This window comes from Rhynchophorus ferrugineus, unplaced genomic scaffold, assembly GCF_030347505.1.
Source record: "Rhynchophorus ferrugineus isolate W39M unplaced genomic scaffold, kcgeb_rfMv2 rfM2, whole genome shotgun sequence".
Taxonomy (NCBI): Eukaryota; Metazoa; Arthropoda; class Insecta; order Coleoptera; family Curculionidae; genus Rhynchophorus; species Rhynchophorus ferrugineus.
Window position 1 is genome coordinate 51272256 of NW_027472581.1, and position 19637 is coordinate 51291892.

The 19637-nt window shown below is 33.3% G+C and overlaps 2 protein-coding genes across 2 annotated transcripts; both read left to right on the plus strand.

Moving 5' to 3' along the window:
- Positions 1–2445: 2445 nt before the first annotated feature.
- Positions 2446–7573, plus strand: LOC143191160 (uncharacterized). Its single transcript, XM_076395969.1, has 3 exons — positions 2446–3395; positions 4820–5253; positions 5311–7573. The coding sequence occupies exons 1-3, from the start codon at positions 2811–2813 to the stop codon at positions 5393–5395; spliced, it is 1104 nt and encodes a 367-aa protein (XP_076252084.1). The 5' UTR covers positions 2446–2810; the 3' UTR covers positions 5396–7573.
- A 9964-nt stretch (positions 7574–17537) lies between these two features.
- Positions 17538–19357, plus strand: LOC143191161 (uncharacterized). Its single transcript, XM_076395970.1, has 3 exons — positions 17538–18214; positions 18346–18776; positions 18839–19357. Exons 1-3 carry the CDS (start codon positions 17579–17581, stop codon positions 18921–18923), a joined length of 1152 nt encoding a protein of 383 aa, XP_076252085.1. The 5' UTR covers positions 17538–17578; the 3' UTR covers positions 18924–19357.
- Positions 19358–19637: the final 280 nt, after the last annotated feature.

The window sequence follows — 19637 nt, forward strand, 5'->3', positions numbered from 1 at the left end:
TTTAGGCTAGCTTGGTAACGACGACGGTGAGTAAATTCATCATGTACTCATTTACTCTATAACTACCCATCATTTCCTTTAATTTACTAATAATACTTATAGATGATTGGCGTTGTCTGCGTACTAGATTGGGTTGACTGTTTGTTACTACGCGTGCATATGATATATGAGGATGTTTTATTGGTGCATTAGGTGAGTTAAATGGTATAGGCTGTCTTGGTGGCTGTAAGTTTCTTTTTTCTCTCAGTGCTGGATAAGGATTTTGTTGCAACGCTTTATGGACCAAGCATACCCTATAATTTACAGGATGGTCAACATTATAGTTGACGCATTTTACTTTATCGTCACGTGTTTTGCGCATGCAATCATTCGTCGTTTCCCTATAAGCTTGGCATCTGGCACATTGTGTGATTCTCTTTGGTATGGTGGTTCGCATTTAATGATATTGTAGTCTAGGTATTTAATCTCATAAATATGTTTATTCTTTTCTCTGGCCTTCAAGTCAATATAAAGCATTGGAAGTGGCTCTTTTGTTGCATGATGTTTAATATTGTGTATATTTAAAACTTCCTAGTCTTGTTATAATTCTTTTATGATGAAATTAAATGTTTTTTCGAACAATGGTCGAAAAGTATGATATTGCGTATTTCTATTGTCAGGGTATTGAGTGTTCAGGGTCAAACATTTAAATCTTCATTGTTTCAAATCCGATTGTTTTTATTGTATAATTATTAGATTGAGCAAGTTATGCAGGTGTTTAATAACACTTACCTTATATATTGTTATTGAGGAATTGTTTTTTGAGGTTTCGTTTATTGTTCTGTGTTGCTTCTGTGTCTTCCGTCAGCGCATTGAAATTATTGTATGTTTGAATGGGTTATTGAAGTCAACAATTGCTATTTTTTTTGTTTTCGGATGAGTTGTTTTTCCGGTCTTCTCAAGCGCTTCTTGTATGTAAAAATGTTACATTCTGGCATTTGAGGGATTTCAATTATTGGCTGATGATCGTTATTTCGAAGAGCGGGTTATTCCATTGATAAATTGACAGAAATGTGTTGTAGATTAGCCATTATGTATTGAAATGAAGCGTTCTCAATCACTTAAAAGTTAATTAATATTTAAATGTTTAATATAAATTTAGGCGCGTCATATTTTACTGGCTCTATTTGCCGTTCAGAAATGAAGAAAGAAAATTCCTAGAAGGTGGAACCTTGTTGATAAAAAAAAGTTTCACGTTCAAAAGTTCACGTTTTGAAATCACATTCTCATCCTATAATAGTTTAGACTGATTTTTACATCAGTAGTAAGTCAGATTTTTGTTACTACAGAGCATTCTGAAGGATATATTTGCACTCCTTGGTGGTTTGATATAGCACCTGTTTACTCAATAAATGGCAAAATAAATAAAACGAATAAGACTGCGAGATCTTGATATCGAGATGGTTGGGTAATAGTTCTGAAAAAATAGTGAAAACTTACCTGAGCAACTAATTTTCAATGACAAGGTTTAAATATAAAATATACATGAAATATATCGTTGACGGAAATTGTTATAAAACAGACAATAACGGTAGGTAATAGCGATAATAAACTATGCTAGAATGAAGTATGACATGTGCACGCGGTACGAAGGGAAGGTAACGCACGAAGGACCAGCTTCTATTATACTTCTATTATACTCTAACATTAACAATAATGAACGTATAATGAGATCAAGGGAAGCAGACGCACGAGATCCTACCATTAGGGTTAGTAGCACTCTCTAGCGTAAAGCTAGAACCAGTATATAAATAGAATATGATTACTACTAAATAAATAAATAAATAGATAACTCTGTTGGAGTTGTGCATTCACTCCTTCTAACTACCACTATGACGAAGGTGCAATGCGTATAATGGCAAAAGCCAGAGGCAAGCACTGTAAATATGCTGCCACCAAGTACCAACAGAAACTACTTTCGGTGGCGTTTATGTGTGCTTTGAATTATCCATAGATTATAATTACACTAATGTGTAATGTATGTAATTACATACTAATGTAACTTTGGATACTTTGACATTAGTTTCTGGTTTATAAAATAGTTATAATTTATATATGCAATTGCAATCCAAAAACTATTTTATATGATTTACCATAATTTCAGAATTAGTATCGTAAAATAGATTTTTAGAAAGAAGGAGAATTTTTAATTTTTCTTAAAAATATAGTTATATTTTTTGTAAAATATCGATATATTTATATTTTGTTCCTCCGATATCGACTCCGGAAAAACTCCACGGAAAACCGAAAACTTGAATATTCCTCGAAAACGATATATTGATATTTTGTTAAATATTGACCAACACCCTTACTCTAATCATTAAAAAGATACATAAATTAAATAAACAAATTTAAATAATTTGTGTGCCTCAGCTACTAAATCCTTTTTCTTCGGCTAGTGAGTGGCTTATCCAGATTTAGGCTTGTGAAAGATATATAAATAATTTCTTTTAAACTCACACTCAACTTAAAAACTCACATTAACCTTAATGCGCCAATCATTTTTTTTACTAAGTTCGACCTTGGAAGTAAACCTCATTTTGGTGTACAATATTAAAAAACTATCGGTGAATTACAGAATGTTGTGCAAACTAAAGGAATTCTATAATTATTATAAATTTCAAAATTATATTGCTATAACGCTCTCTTAAATTACCTGTTTCATTAATTTTTATCAGATATGGCATCGTATATATGTCTAAAGAATTATCAATCAATATTATTATTAGTAAACTTTAATACAGTGCAGTGATACGTGCAGCTTAGAAACAATGTATTATAAAAATCCAGAGGAGTTCGTCGTACTATACTTAGACGAATCGCTGTTAAATGATCTATTAGAGAAATATGGCGAACCAGCTTTCACATATCAGGATAAGATCAGACGAATGGCACAAATTCCCACAAAATTATTTGATTTTTGTATTGATTCGCTCTACCAGGAGATAGAAGCATTAATTGCAGAATATATGAGAAAATTCGAACGATCACTAGTGAAAGAACCGGAACAACCCTCCCTATGTTGTGAAGCATCAACTGAAAATAACAAACAAAAAAAGAAGAAGAAAAAGAAGAAAAGGGCGAAGAAATTCAACGACATTACTCCAGATCAACTGGCACTTGAGATGGCTCATGACAAATTGATCGAAAACTTTCCTTCGTTGGACAAAAACTTGTTGTTAGAATTGTTAAAATGTCAGAAAAATAACTATGAGAAAACAATAGATATATTATTATTATTATGCGGCCATTGTCGTAATAGGAAAAATTCTATTGATATTATAAAGAAACCACCTTTAACCAAGGATTTGTTAAATAAAATAGAAAATGACTTCCTGGCATATAAAGACGAAATGGTATGTTTTGATTATTAATTGTTGTTTTGTTTAATTATCTTATTGATACCAATTATATTCAATAATTTTTGTCATTTGATACGAAAACCAATATTTGATGGTTTGAATTACGTTTTGAAATTATTTCAAATTAATTTTTACTTAACAGCAATTTCGAAGCAAGATGGTCCTTGAACCTCAAAACATTTCTTGCGGTGATATTTTAATTCATGGGGGTGATATCTAATTTATTTTTATTCAATTATTTTTAATTTATATTTTTATTTATATTATAATAAAGCCCAAAATTGTCATTCTGGAAAATTGTCAAAATGTGATCCCACAGTGATAATTTTCAAACAGTTTAGAAGCTAATTTTTGTTTACAGTTTATTTAATTTGTTCATATAATATTAGTTTACTATTAGTCGCTTACATATATTTGGATGGTCAATATTCACATCAGTTAATAGAAGATGCGAGATATCAAAACAAAATAACTGTTAAATTCATTGGTTTTGGCCAAAAATAATAGTTTTACCCTCAGTATTATTGAGTTATTAATCTATTTACTTTTGATGATTTATTTGAATAAATTAACATCCGAATGTCTAACTGATGTTCAACAAAAACTTTTGGAATTTATCACACTGTTCCATCACATTCCATTTGTTGGTTTTGATTTAAAAGGTTTATTTGTTATTAGTTCGGAAATAAAATGTTGTATTGTTTCAGTTTTGAATCGCTTTGCACCAAAATTCCTCGTATATTCATCTTCGATTAGTCATTTCTCAAAAAGTTTGCATTTATGTGCTATTATTTCAGAGGAGTTGCATCTATCAAATAGCTGATCTAAGAATGAAAGTATGTCGAAAAGGATTAATTATTAAAATTAAAAAATAAATATTTGAATGATTATTAATATGAATAAACTTACCATAATGTGTTGTTGTTGTCATAAATTTCTTTCATACTTAATCTAGTCCAGTTTGAAATTTTTAATTTTATCAACCCATTTTCAAGACAGCCGAGTACTTCCTTGAAGGAAAATGATTCTGCATTTCTCTACTATCTGTGCATCTGGGGACACAACACTTCCTAGATCGAGGATATATTATGGTAATATTGTACTAATATTAATATTATATTAATGAACAAATGAATAATAATATAATCAAGCCGTATGTAAACTAAACATATTCTTCCCTATGTCACACTGAAAATAACCCCTAAAATAAAGAAACGCCTTATAGAAGCGGAATGAACCGATCAAATATCTCCGCTGCTCTTAGTATAGCGATTAAAACAAGTAATTTGTTCGAAGTAGTGACATTTAGATATTGAACGCCTCGAAACATTTTCCCAAAAATGTCTATAAAGTTAAATCTCTATTTTCTTTGTGTTATTAACCACCCTATTATGTACTACAATATATCTTATTTATAGGTGACAAAAAAACCTTCGGGACAAGAGTATCGAAAACAAGTGGATACCTATTTAAAGAATCAAAAAAGTTTATATAAGGAAGCCAGTAAATATAAACAAGAAGGTTTAGTGAAAGTCGCTCAGTTTTACTCTAATTTAGCTAATAAACAGGCTTTATATTATAAAAGAGTTATTGCCCAAGTTGTTTCTATTTTTCTTAAAGTGAATTCAAAAGGACTTCCCACTAATTTATTAAATTTGCACTATCTACGACTTAATGAAGCCAAAAAACTTGTCGATGAATTTCTAGATAATCATATAAATTATCTACGTAAAAACAGTGACAAAACCAAACACGAACTCAATATCATCACCGGTAGAGGAAAACACAGTCCAGGAGGAATACCAGTTTTACGTCCAGCCATTTGGAACTATTTAAAGAAACGTGCATTAAAGTAATTTTATATTTTTGAATATTTTTGAATATTAAATTTATGTAATTTTTATTTTAGGATTAGGTTGATAAATCAAGGATCAATTCGAGTACATATAACAGCGAATTCAAAACTTACCAATGAATTATCTCAAATATCTTAGAAACTCTTATTTTATATATTACGTATAAGATCACTTTCTCACATAACGATACGAATAGACTGACTTTAAAAATGTAACGGATAATACTCCATCGAATTTTATTTATTTACATACATAAACATAGTTATAAGTAAATCAATAATGGAATGTTTTCAGTTTTATCTGTGTTATTTGCTTATTATAGATTTATTTACAATTTTTAGAAAGTGTGAAGTATGTATATGTATGTATATAATTAACAAGAATCTCCTCGAAAAATGTTATAAAATAACCGTGCGTGGTTCTTAAAACCTTTAATGTTTTGATGGCGTTTCGACATCATTTCATGCACTTTATTCAGACCTTTCTTCATTGTGTTTAACTTCTCATTACATGAGCTGAAGCTGAAACGTCAAGACAATAAAGGTTCTTTGAGTACCAAGCACCGATGGAAATTTGAAATTCTAATACAAGTATCACCCTCAAAACCATAAGATATAATATACTATTGTAAAATTGTAAATTTTTTCGTTCATATTCAATCAAAGAGAGCTCATTTATAATCTATCCAAAGTAGCCGTGAGCTCACATCATCTCAATTTATGACGTCAAAATGTTGCAATGTTACTACCTTTAACTTTAATATTTAGTTCATTTTAGCTTTGAAATATAACAACATTCTAATAAAAATAAATTAACGAATCAAAAATGATATAAAATATCATTTATTTTAACATTATAGTACATGTATTATCGAATGACCTATAAAGTTAAACAGCCACAATAGTTTGTAGGTTAGAGTCGTTTTATTATATTTACATTAAATTTTTTTTAAACACCAGTGGCTTAGAGGCTTAATCCTCCTAATTGATAATTGTTTATCTAACTAATGTATTTTGTCAAACCATTCCGATATCACTATATTTCTCCTTAGTTTCTTCGGTTACTACTTCTGGACATTTTTCTTGATAAAATTAGATTTATTCACTGCATTCCCCCTAATGCATTTGCCATATCTGCAAAATAGTTAGCATTCATTCTCTCCTCATACAATATGTGTACACTAATAATACACAGTTCCTCCTACTACGATAGTCGCTGGTTGGAATTCTGCTGGGGCATGGTCGCATTCTAGACAAAAGTGCAATATCCGACAAGGAAAATGATCTCAATCACGCCAGTAACCAGGCTGGGTAAGACCGGATGTCTTCTGGTATGATTTCAAAGTTGATCATTCGCCAGTCGGCAGGCTGAGGGACCGTGGCTCGGAGCCCACGCTAAACTTTATGTCCACTCCAGATAAACGCTTGTTGGTAAAAGGGAGACTTTAAAATATAAAAAAATAACACACACTTCTCAAGTGCCATTAAATCTGGAGTAATGTCGCTGAATTTCTTTGCCCTTTTCTTGTTCTTCTTGTTTTGTTTGTTCTTTTGAGTTGCCGTTTCACAACATAGCGAGGGTTGTTCCAGTTCTTTTACTAGTGATCGTTCAAATTTTCTCATATATTCTTCTGCAATTAATCCTGCTTAATATATTTCTTAAGCATTACAAAATTCCATTTAGTAATTTTTCATGAACCTTTGGAATTTAATTTAATTTAAAGTATTAAATGTTTAGTGCATTATAATATTTAATCTTAAAGATTTGTTAAAAATATCGGTGCTATTTAAAATATTTAGATTTAGATTTTAATTTTTTTATAAAAAATATGGATATAATTTTTGTAATATATCGATATTTTTCTAATTTTTTTACTAAAAGATATCGAAATCTATATCGATATTTAAAATTTTTTTTTTTAAATTATCGATATTTTTCTCAGTGGCCTACACTCCTATTAGCAATCTGTTTTTGACTGACTATTTATTTGGCCTTGGCACTTTCAACTAGACTAGCGAATACTAAGCAGTGATTTCGAATTTATTAATATAAGCAAAACGCCAAATCAACGTTTGTCGGTTTATAACATATTATTATCTTACATTAAATATCCTTAGTATTTATATATAAACCTTATAAACTGAACAACTTCTGCGGGTATTTGCGGTTAATAAAATAAGCAATACATTATATATCTTGATGATGTGAGTTCATTACTATTTTATAGTAGAATATAATATGTATGGTAATAGCTTTAATGTGTTAATTAAGTGCCATTAAAAACTGACAGTAGAAAATTCTCATTTTAAATCTCATTATTGTTGTGATGAAAAATTGTCATATTTGTGATATATAATATGTAAAAATATATAGAATTTTTCAGGTTTTTCGAAATATTTACTTAAAATGTTACAGTATTTCAATAAAATATAGGTTATTACTTTTATTCACATTTAATCACATTAAATTTTTCACATTTAAGATACAGTAGTTTCCTCTTTTGTCTATTTCCTAGTAAGGAGGTCTGGTTGTTTTAAGAAGGTACAACATTTTGTCCTTAATCAAGAATATTGTTAAATTCAATCTTTCTTTCTACTCTGTTTCGTGACACCAATGAACCAACAGTGCAATAATATTCCATCTCTCGTCAAGTAATGTTATTTAATAGATGTGCGGGAGATCTTTGTAATATCCTGGAATAAAAAATGAGAAATTTCAATTTACTAATAAATTACCCAATTGTATCCATGGTAATTTCTTGGTCGAGTTGTGTTCGAGTCGGGTAGCTTCTGTTGGTAACAAATATCGTACTGCCAACCGCTGGTTCGTTGTTGGTGAATATACGATTGCCTATAATATATTGTCTCTTGTGAGATTATCGTATATTTTCTTTAAAACTTCATGGTTTACTTGTTTAATACATTTGCTCTAAACCATTACTAAAAATTTAAATATCTGCTTAAAATTAATTTAATTGAATAAATGCTTTTAGCAGATCGATTGCTTAATTTAGAAAACCGCCACCTATATACTGAGCATTCGAGGAAATGGGACCATGTGCTTGTGTTACGACATAACTAATGATGTATCCTCTAGAGATTGGGGTTTGGTTTATGTTGTATCGCCATTCAACAAGTCGCCATATCTTTTAGTAAAATAAAATAGTTTTTGAACTAATATAAATGTTTTTATTATTTTAAACATTTCACACTTCGTACCTGCCGCAGTTAGTAGGATTCCGGGAAGAGCATAAGGCTATTTTCTTTTGAACTAATTCAAAGAACTCGAATACAATTTTCGAGAAAATATGATAAGGTTGACATTGAATTGCCAATTGTTCTGAAGTTTCTCGAAGCAAATCTTGGTGTAGTTAATTGGAGTTCGAGCAAAAGTAGCCCCTAGCCATAAAGTATCCCAATTAGGAAATATTAAAGCTTTGAAAAACACCTTTAGTATGTAGGTTACTGGCACAGATATCACAGTTTAGGGTGTAAAGCTACCGAAAGCTGACTAAAGTTGCTAAGAAATAATATAGTCTACTTGAATTTGAACAGAAGGCTTGGACCAAAGACTGATTGCAGAAACTCAGGTTTTCAAACGCAGATTATTTGAAAGTGATAAAAAAGTGGATAAAAAAATGTTTTGGTAATTTATATTTTGATACAACCTATATGGTGATTTATTTTTAACGAATTGTTAGAACCGATTTTGTAGAATCGATTTGGTGAAGGTGTTTGAGCAATTAAAACACTGGGTTCAACTGAGTCGCGTTCACCCAATTATTTATATATAAAACAGAATATTTTTGAATAACTTTTTAAAAAGCTTTTAAAGTAATAAACATATTTTTTCATTTTGTTTACTGGCAACTGTCATAACATCATAATTATTTATTATATTATAATTCTGCTACCTAATAAAATAATAATATTAATAGAAACTTAACCCAGAGATATGATAGAAAACTAAGTCCATCAACATAAACTTAATATGTATTAAAACCGTTTACAAAGAAGAACTGCAGAAAACGCAATATTGATAATTAAATCAACTTTTCTATAAACGAGCAGAAAAAATGCCGTTTTGGGAAACGTTATAATTAGAAAAATCCCGTTACTGTACTAATAATGTAACAATTGGCTCAAAATGTCAACGTCGACCAATTTTAATCAAAGCATATCACAAAATATAGATAATAAAGAAGATTTTAAATGGGCGCCCGTGAAACAAAGTTTGCCCTTTTTGTAATTTCTCTAGATCGCTATAATTGTAAAATCAACATTAATGACAAATTTGAGGTAACTAATTTTCAGAAAAAATGTTGAAGTAAAAAAATTTCATTACATTCGGATGAGGAAATACTGAGTTGTGGAAAAATGTTGCTAATTTGATATATTCTGTAGTATTTATTAATTTACTAAAATGTTTAATCTGTTCTGTTCTAGATAATAGTGGTTCGTAATTGGTGTTTTAGACAGACTCACTATATAACTTCCAAATATAGAAAACCATTGTTTAAGAAAGGTACAGTTCCTATTTACGATTTAAATAGTAATTCCTTCATTAAGTAACTGTGTATAATGGACTAAATACATATAATGTCTTTAAATATCCATTTGTATTATAAATCAGAAATTAAAATATTTATGCAAGCATGGCATCGGCAGAAGTCAATCTATACAAGTGAATAATAATCGCCAGTATGATAAGAGATAACCTAACAAAGCTTGGGATGTATCTTAATTTATTCGGGAACGAATCAATAGCTTAACTTGATTTAATACGAACATTTAAAGAAAACATCTTAGTAATATTATAATATAATCCAACGTTGCCAAAACAAAATTCTTTGATTAATTGCCAATGCCTACCGCTACGTAACCAACAAAGAACTGCACGATGAGCTGGAAATCAAATGTATTTACAAAATTATCCAAGATATCGCCTTAAAACGCGAAAGAAGATTACTAAATCGTACTAACGTGGAAGTATTACAACTACTGGAGAACGCGCAGGATATCAGAAGATTGAAGCAAACCAAACCATACGAAATTATATAAAGTGTATACCTTTAGTCTAAACTATAGCTTAAGTTATTTTAATTTTATAATTGAGGAATACATATTGATGTATTATCTCGCACTCGTTTTGTTTGTGAATGAATCCAAGTATAAATGAAATTTAGTAATAACTTAATTTATAATTAAGATTGTATTAAGCATATCTAATAGAGATGTTATCAAAAAAAATATCTTAGTAATAATTAATGCAAGCAAATATTTGAATTTCGTAATGCAATAAATTATGTCGAATATCCTCAACAAGATATTGTATATAGGAATAAATAAACGTTGTTTGTTTTGGTGAAATAGGGAATTCTTTTGCATTATATTTCTTTTATATGTTATTGTATATATGAAATATTTAATGCAATTGTTAGTAGTACTTAAAATGTGTTATTTTGCATCCCACAATGCAACAATAGCAAAACAGTTATCACTATAATTGCTACATTTGTTTTCGTACAAAATATTATTAATGCAAAATTTCTTATTATATTAAATATCATATAAATTAATAAAAAATATATAATATTAATATGTTTAATGTATGTTGTGAATTAAATTAAAAGTTTAAATTGAATTGTATTCATTTGTAGACTTCACTTTTCAGTATGTGTCGTTTCATCGAAGTGAAGACAAAGCATTTTTCACTGCCTTGAAACTTTTACTGAAACTTACCCAGTAAATTGCATTTGCCGGAAGTTTTATTAATTTACTTCAATTTGAAGAAAAAGTCAATTGGAGATCATCGGATGCATGGGTTTAGATGTTTTAAAAATGGCGATTTTGACACCGAAGACAAATATCGTTTTTGACATCCAAAAAACTAAAACTCGAGGATTTGAAGGCATTATTTTATAATTACCCATGTGAATGCAAGATGGATATGCAGAATTGTTGGGAGTAATAGAACAAACCAATACCGCTAGCAACGAGATTTAAAAGACCAATTATTCGAGTACCGCAAATTAAAAATGATCGAAATGAATGGGTTCGACGCAACGATGAAAAAGCTGAATTGTTCTCACAATACTTAGCTAACATATTTCAACCTAATGATATGGATATCCATGAATAGAATACATGAATGAAATAGAATCTACCATGGATACATCTCCTGTTTATCAACCCGATGTAAATCTAAATCTAATTTCTTCATTAGAAGTTGCCACTGAAATTGATAACCTCAATCTTAGGCACGTGGTATAGATGACATTTCACTTGAATTATTGAAAGAACTGCCACGAAAAGCAATCATCCTATTGACATCTATATTTAATGCCTGTATAAGACTGAAGCATGTTCCGGAATGCTTTAAGGTGGCACAAATAATTATGCTCAAAAAACCGGACAAACCTGCAGAACAAGTCGAATCTAACAGGCCTATTTCGCTGCTACCTGCAATATCAAAACTATTCGAGAAACTAATATTAAAACGAGTTTTTTGTAATAATACCACATTTCCAGTTTTTTTTTTCGAAATCACCATTGAACCATCGATCAAGTGCACAGAGTAACTGCGGTTATTGAAAAAGCGTTTGAGGAAAATAAATACTGCCCTGCAATATTTCTGTATGTCTCACAAGCTTTTGATCGGGTTTGGCATTTGCGATTAATCTGTAAGATGAGCAAATTAATACCGCGTAACTATTGTCAATTGCTGAAGTCATTCTTTTCGGATGAAAATTTAGAGTATCGCACGAAATGGCGTTCTCAACAATTAAAACAATTTCGGCTGGGGTTCCACAAGGTAGCGTCTTAGGGCCTCTTCTATAACTGTTCTACACTGCTGATATTCTGAAAACAAAAGAAACACTACTTGAAACCTTTGCTGACGACATAATTATTATGGAAAACGACATATCTCTGCCTAGAGCAGTAGAAAAAGTACAAGTGGTAGTCAATAAAATCTACAAATGGACGAAAGATTGGAAAATTTAACTTAATAGCTCCAAATCTGTCCACGTCAATTTTGCATTGCATTAATCAAATAACTTAATTATATCACTCAATGGATGCCTGATTCCTCAAGCAGATTCAGCTAAATAGCTCGGAATCCATCTTGACGGTAGATTAAATTGGAAACATTATGTTAGACAAATAGCAAAACACATTAGAGCCAAAATAAAATAAAACAACTACACTGGTTAGTCGGAAGAAACTCTCAACTTGATCTAAAATCAAAGAGGTTGAAGACAATTATAAAGCCAATTTGGACCTATGGGGTGCAAATATAGGGTTGCACTAAAAATTCATATTTTTTACAGAAAAGTCAATGGCGTCATGTACGTCAGAGCCGACGTCGCCTCCTGTGCATAACCCCAGTTTTCCTAATTCTAATGAACCATCTTTCGAAGACAGCCGAGAAGTGCTCATAATAGATTTAAGAAGACAGAATGAAGACCTCCGAAAGCAGAGAGATGAAGTTAAAATGTTCGCTAAAGAACAAACAGATGCCCTGAACAAACAGACGGAAAAGCTGGAAAAGAGCGAAAAGGCTTCCGAAGATCCCAAAGAAGAAATCAAAACTCTCACAGCTACGATAGCAGATTTCATGAAGTATCAAAAAGATGCCATGGAAATAAAGACTCCCGCTGCCACAGAAACCCAGACCCAGACACCAGCTAAACCGGCGCAACGGTCAGACCAAACTGAAGACCCAGACGACGGTTTCACCTTGGTGGGAAAAAGGAAGAGAGGGCCCATCACTCCACCTCAGGAAAGCCAGCTGCCGAAGGCCGGCAAGAAGGGAAAACAGGCTCCCAAATCACAACCCAATCCGGTAGCCAAGCCGGCCACTCAATCCGCCCAATCGAAAGCTAAGGCTAACGTACAGCCTTCGATTACAAAATTTGCCACCAGACCAGTGCAATACAAGCCGACTACCAGGACAGCCCCACAGCCACTACCGAAACAAGTTATCACAAGACCAACCCAGCCTGCGCAGGTAAGTAGCCAGGCCACTAAACAAACCTTAACCTCCACAGCAAAAACAGTGCCAACCGTTTCGGCGACTGTTTCTCAAACTCCCCCAAAGGAAAAAATTCCGCCTATAGTGCTCCGTGACAAAAAGAGGTTCATGGAGCTCATTAGAATTACTAAGGCACAATCAATAGATATTATAACCCGAAACAAAAAGGAGGGCATTTTCTTATTCGTCGCTACAAGCGACGATTACCGTAAACTCACTACCCTGCTCGCGCAAAGGAATTACCCTTACCATTCCTTCTGTCATCCGGAGGAGAGAGCATTCCAGGTAATAATAAGAAACATCCCACTCTGTCACTCTGCATTGACGAGGTACGTGAACTTCTCTTTGATCAAGGCTTCCATCCCAAATTTGTGCAAAGATGGAAATTAAAATCCGGGATAGAACTACCAATTGTTCAAGTAGTTCGCGAAGAGCGACAGATCATATATATGACCAAACTCGGCGTCATCACAGTGAAGGTCGAGGTCTAGAGGGGAAACGGCCAGACAGTGCAGTGCTTCAACTGGCAGCTTTTCGGGCACTCCAGCTCGTATTGCCGAGCCCCCCCACGGTGCGTCAAATGTGCCGGGCATCACGACACTAGATCCTGTACCAAAATCCCGGAAGCACCTCCAAAGTGCAGCAATTGCGGTGAAATTCATACCGCAAACTTCACCGGTTGCAGCTGCCGTCCTGCTCCAAGAAAACCAAAAATTCCGACCGAATCCAGGCCTCCACAAGGTTCTGCATGGAGTAACCAAGGTAGCAGGAAGCTAGCCCAAAAATTAGCCAGCGCCACCCAGCCTGCTCCAACTCAAACTCCTGCTCCAACCAATACACCGGACTTTAACTCCTCAATGCAGGCGTTTACTGACCCGCAGGCTTTCCTGCAAGTGATCGCCCTGGCTCACCAACTTGCTCGTCTTTTTCCAAATGTCGCCGCCTAAGCGGCAACATTTACCTGTTTCTTTAACTTCCAGCAGCCTTTTAATTCTTCGAAATGGCTGTTCCGAAATCTCTTATACTGATGACATGGAATGCAAACAGCTTACGCGGAAAGCAAGCGGAATTGGAAGATGTCATGACATTCTATGACGTCGACATCGTTCTCATCCAGGAAACTTACTTGAAACCTTCGCATCGTCTCTCTTTCAGACACTTTTTTGTCTACAGAAACGATAGAACTCCGGGTCGAGGCGGTGGAATCGCCATTCTCGTCAGGAAAGGAGTCAAACACGAGCTCCTTCCATCGTTATCAGTAAGCAACTTCGAAACAACCTTCATTAAAATCGATATCCACGAACGCCCCTTCGTGATTACATCCCTGTACAGGAAATCTTCTGCATTCAACTATGCCGAATACCGATCACTCGTCGAAGGAAAATTTCCAAAAATAATAGGTGGCGACTTCAACGCCCACCACCCCACCTGGGGGTTTTCCAGAGCGAATCCTGCAGGTAACGCCATCGTAGCCCTAAGTGCAGATCTGGGCTACAGTCTTGCCTTGCCAGATGAACCCACCCATCACCCTAGTACAGTCTCTCAAGGCGCAGCAAGAATCCTTGATTTCTTTATTCTTCAAGACGTAAATCGCCATTCCGAAGTTTGAGTCCTTGACGAACTAGACTCTGATCATCGTCCGGTCCTTCTCAAGCTCGGAAACTGCGCCACCACTCAAGTCCCACTAACAAGATTCAGGAAAAAAACCGACTGGAAAAACCACCAATCTCTTCTCCTGGAATCCGATCCAATTCCGAAAAATAACACACCAGAACAGCTCGAGGAAGCCGTACACAAGCTAACTCGCAATATTCAGTCTGCTCACGAATCTGCCACAGTCAAAATTTCATCACAACCCCATCCGTGGAAAAACAACCTTCCCGAAATTCAAAGAAATTCGCATCAAAAACGGTTTATGCAGATTAGCTCAATTCACCCTTGATGCTGCAGACAAAAGGGAGGCGAACAGAGCATGCAAGAGGGTAAGGGCGACCGTCTCGACTTGGCGAGCAATGAAATGGAACTCATTTCTCGCGGACCCTTTCGTGTCTCCAAAGTCTCTACAGACTATGATCGTCAAACTTCAAACCAGAAAATTTCCAGGTTTCGATGGAATATCGATTACCCAGTTAAAAAAGCTCCCGCATAAGCAGCTCGCAGAACTGGCAAACATCATTAACTCCATCATGAGGCTGTAATACTTCGCGGCGTCTTGGAAACACGCACATATAGCGGTTATACCCAAGAAAGGGGCAAAATCATCTCCATCTGACTACGAGTCTATCAGTCTTCTTAGCGCCATTTCGAAGCTTGCCGAGAGGGCAATACTCTACGCTCTCAACTCTTTCACAAAGGAAAACAACATCATTCCAGATGAACAATTCGGCTTTCGCGCTCACCACTCATCCGTTCATCAGGCCACCCGTCCGGCCGCACACATCCATCATGCTCTTGACCAACGCAAAAAGCTTGGAGCAGTTTTTCTGGATCTAACTAAAGCCTTCGACAAGGTCTGGCACGACGGATTGATCGCAAAGTGCGTGCGGTTAGGCCTCCCAGAAGACCTAACCGCTCTCATTAAGTCCTATCTCTCGGACAAATCGATGCTGTCGCACCTTAAGGTTCCCCGCTGGTCCCAGCCTTATTTAACCTCTTTATTTCAGATCTGCCGAGAAAAGAGCACGTTGACGTCGCGTTTTACGCTGACGACACTGCTCTCTTCACGGCCGCTAGGTTCGAAGTTACAATTCATGAACGTTTACAGAAGCAGCTCGATCATGCGGTCAAGTGGTCGTCATGAATTTTGTTATATATTATATTTTGTTATTTGTTATATTGTTCCCATTTTGAAATATCTATATGTCATCTAAATACACAAATTGAAATTAAAAGACTTGATTTCTTTATATGCTTTTAAAAATTGTATTCATTTAAGAACAATGTCTGGAAGTTCCTTCAGACCTCTTTTAGGGTTATCTTTACATCATTTATTTCCTATATTACCCAAGAGTGTATGAAGGGATGTTCAAAGAGCTGCGTATCTCTAAGCTTTTTAAGTAATTAAATTAAATTAATTAAATTAATTAATTAATTAATTAATTAATTAATTAATTAACACATTCTTCTGAAATAAACGTATTAAATGATGTTTATATTGAACAAACTTCTCACGATTTCTTCTCGATAAATCCAGGATTATATTTTAAAGTGTTTATAGTCTACCCAAAATAACAGCGAACTTAGGTCATAAAAATGTATAACGTATTGACTATTACAGTTTGTAAAGTCGTTTTAATATTACACAATACTTTTCTTCTCTTTTTATTTCACTTGAAAAGAGATACAATACTGTCTTTTCAATACTTGTCTTTGCTTGTTTTAATAAGTTTAAAATCGCTGCTTATTATTAATCTGATTGAAAATACCGAAGCTAGGCAGTAGTAATAGTGTGCCGGTGAAAGAGTAAAATTGTCACAATCGGTTCCACCACCAGATCCATTGCACTCATTACTTTCTGGGATGTGTATTTATTCTAACCCCTTCTTGGCCAACATTTAAAAATATAATAATTGTTTTCAAATGACGTCGTTTGGCTTAACACACATTGCACAGGACAATTTCATGTGCACTTTCCTTATATCATACCATAAAATTTTTTGGTAACATTAAAATCTGTGTCAGAAATAAGTTTACAATATCTTAAACAATTACAGATACAACGACAAATGTATCACTTGCTACGAACTCTGTCACCATTAACAGACGAGTCATTGATATTAATAGGCACTGGAATCCAACAGTGAAATGAAATATTCTGCAAGAATTAGAAACGTTTGTTTATCAGAACAGTGGTTTTCAAAAACAAAAAAAAAATCAAAATAGTATTACATCGGATGCCATTTGACAATCATTATGTCTTGAACGGACTTGACACAGCAACGGTTAGTAAGTTGCTTTTTGGAGTGGAGAGAATTTCCAAAATAGATGTAGTTGATACGACGTTTAGCGGATCATCTAATCATCTATATTTTTGTTCGTTTAAAATAACATTCATTCAAATAATTCATTCTCATTCTTGTAAATCGCCATAAGTTATTAAAAAAGCTTAAGTTTAAAAGCATTTTATAAACGGGAAAATATGCAACTCAGAAAACGTTACATGCGCAGTTATATTTATTTCGTTAATTTGTTTCTACTACTTTACGCTACTTACGTATGTTGTAAAGATAAGCCTAATTTATAAATACTTAGTTTGTTAGGTGCAGTGATAAGTGCAAGTGAATAATAATGGCTAGCGAGGATTTACCTGTAAAAATGGATGGGATTGTGGAACTTGAATTGGGTAAATTACTAGTTAAGCAGCTAGAAGACAAATTTGGTGATCCAACCCTCACGTATCCAGAAGGATTTCAAACAAAGATTCAAGTTCCCAAATCTTTCGCGATGCAGTTGCACTCTTTTTTTATACAATCGGTTTTCGATCAAATGGAAGCAACTTTTGGAAGCGATACATTGGATAGTCTGAAAGCAGAAGACAAAGAATTTTCCGAATCATTGTTTGGAGATGAAGTCGATACATCAGTAGCGCAAGAAGTACACGAATCATTAACGTCCAGTAATACGATTACTAAAAGGGAAGTACGAAAGAAAAAAAAGAAACAAGCGGCAGAATATAAGGATATTACACTTGAGGATTTGGCAATTGAGATGATGCTAGATAAACTGAGCGATATATTTCCTTTAGCAGAAAAAGAATCTATAATGCAAATGTTACAAGTTTATAATTATGAAGAAGCAGTAAATTCTTTGCTACTCGTCCAATTCCCTACTAATCCCAATATTGCTGATGTCAAAAAACCACCCTTGGATGAAGTCTTATTTAAAGAAATTCAAGGTGACTTCATGAAATATAAAAATGAGTTGGTATGTTATAATTAGGGTTACTTTATCTTATTGTAGTATAAAAAATAATTTTTACAAAAAGTTTATTTTTAATTAATTATTACAAAAAGTTTATTTTTGTAAGAATCTTTTGAATAATATTTTATTCGTAGGGATCGAAACAAGTGTGTGGAGAGGATTACCGAAAAGAAGCGGAAAATTATTTACAAAATCGACAGAATTTATACGAAAAGGCTAATTACTTCAAACAAAAGGACCAAATAAAAGTCGCTCAGTTCTATTCTAATTTAGCCGCTAAACAGACCTTGTATTACGAACAAGCTAGTGCCAGAGCTGTGTCCGCCTTTTTAGATGCTAACTGTAAACAGTCCAAGAACACGTTAAATTTACATTTTTTACGACCCGCAGAAGCAACAACCGCCGTGGACATTTTCTTAGATGGAAATATCAATTCTTTACGTGAAAGCGACAATAAGACTAAAAGTCAACTGCAAATTGTCACCGGCAGAGGGAAACACAGTCCAGAAGGAAAGGCAGTTTTACGTCCTGCTGTTCAAAGCCTTTTAAAGGCACGAGGATTGAGGTAAAATTATATTTGTCATTTAACGTTAACGATGTCACTAAATGTATATGTTTTTATTTCAGATTTAACTTGCTTAATGAAGGAATGATTAGTGTAAAGATAAGAGTGAATTCAAAACTTTCCAATGAGTTAACTGAATTATCTTAAAAACGTGTCTATTGTATATTGTGATAGCGCCCAAACAAATTCAGATAATTTGTATTAAGATTGTTTTTATCGAAATTCAGATGAAGATTCTTGGAAGGTTTTGAGTTTATTTATTTTTTTTCTACATCTTATATTAGCACGTACTTAGTACAACCATTATTTAAAAACTATTTTGTTTCTATTATTCTTGCATCAATATGCAATCAAGATGAGTGCCAGGTATATCTATCAGTATGTATTTCACCAGTATTTGTTTATCTGTGCTTAAGATAGGTTTAAAAACATTATCTTTTTTGTTATTTTTTTATCATGGCATTGTCAATTGTTGCTCTCTGCGTTTTTTCTTGATTGTAGGTTGTGCTTGTGAGCAGTTCATGTAGAATAGTAGTTCAATGAAGTTTCAGTTTCAGGAAATAGTATGTTTACTGATTTTATATCATGTTATATGTTTTTATACAAATTATTTTGTACAAAAAGTACCAATATAAATAAAAAATAACAAAAATAAACAAAAACAACATGAGGTTAATCTTCCACATATACTGGGTAAATTAGATCAATTTCTATTCATTTTGTAATATAACATATCTATATGCCCCCTTAAAATGTAACTTTGAAAATTATTATTAAACCTTTTTATTAAAAGGTATTTACTGACACAGTATATATTGGTCATAATATATTTCATCAAATTCCAAATTTTTTTGTCAATTT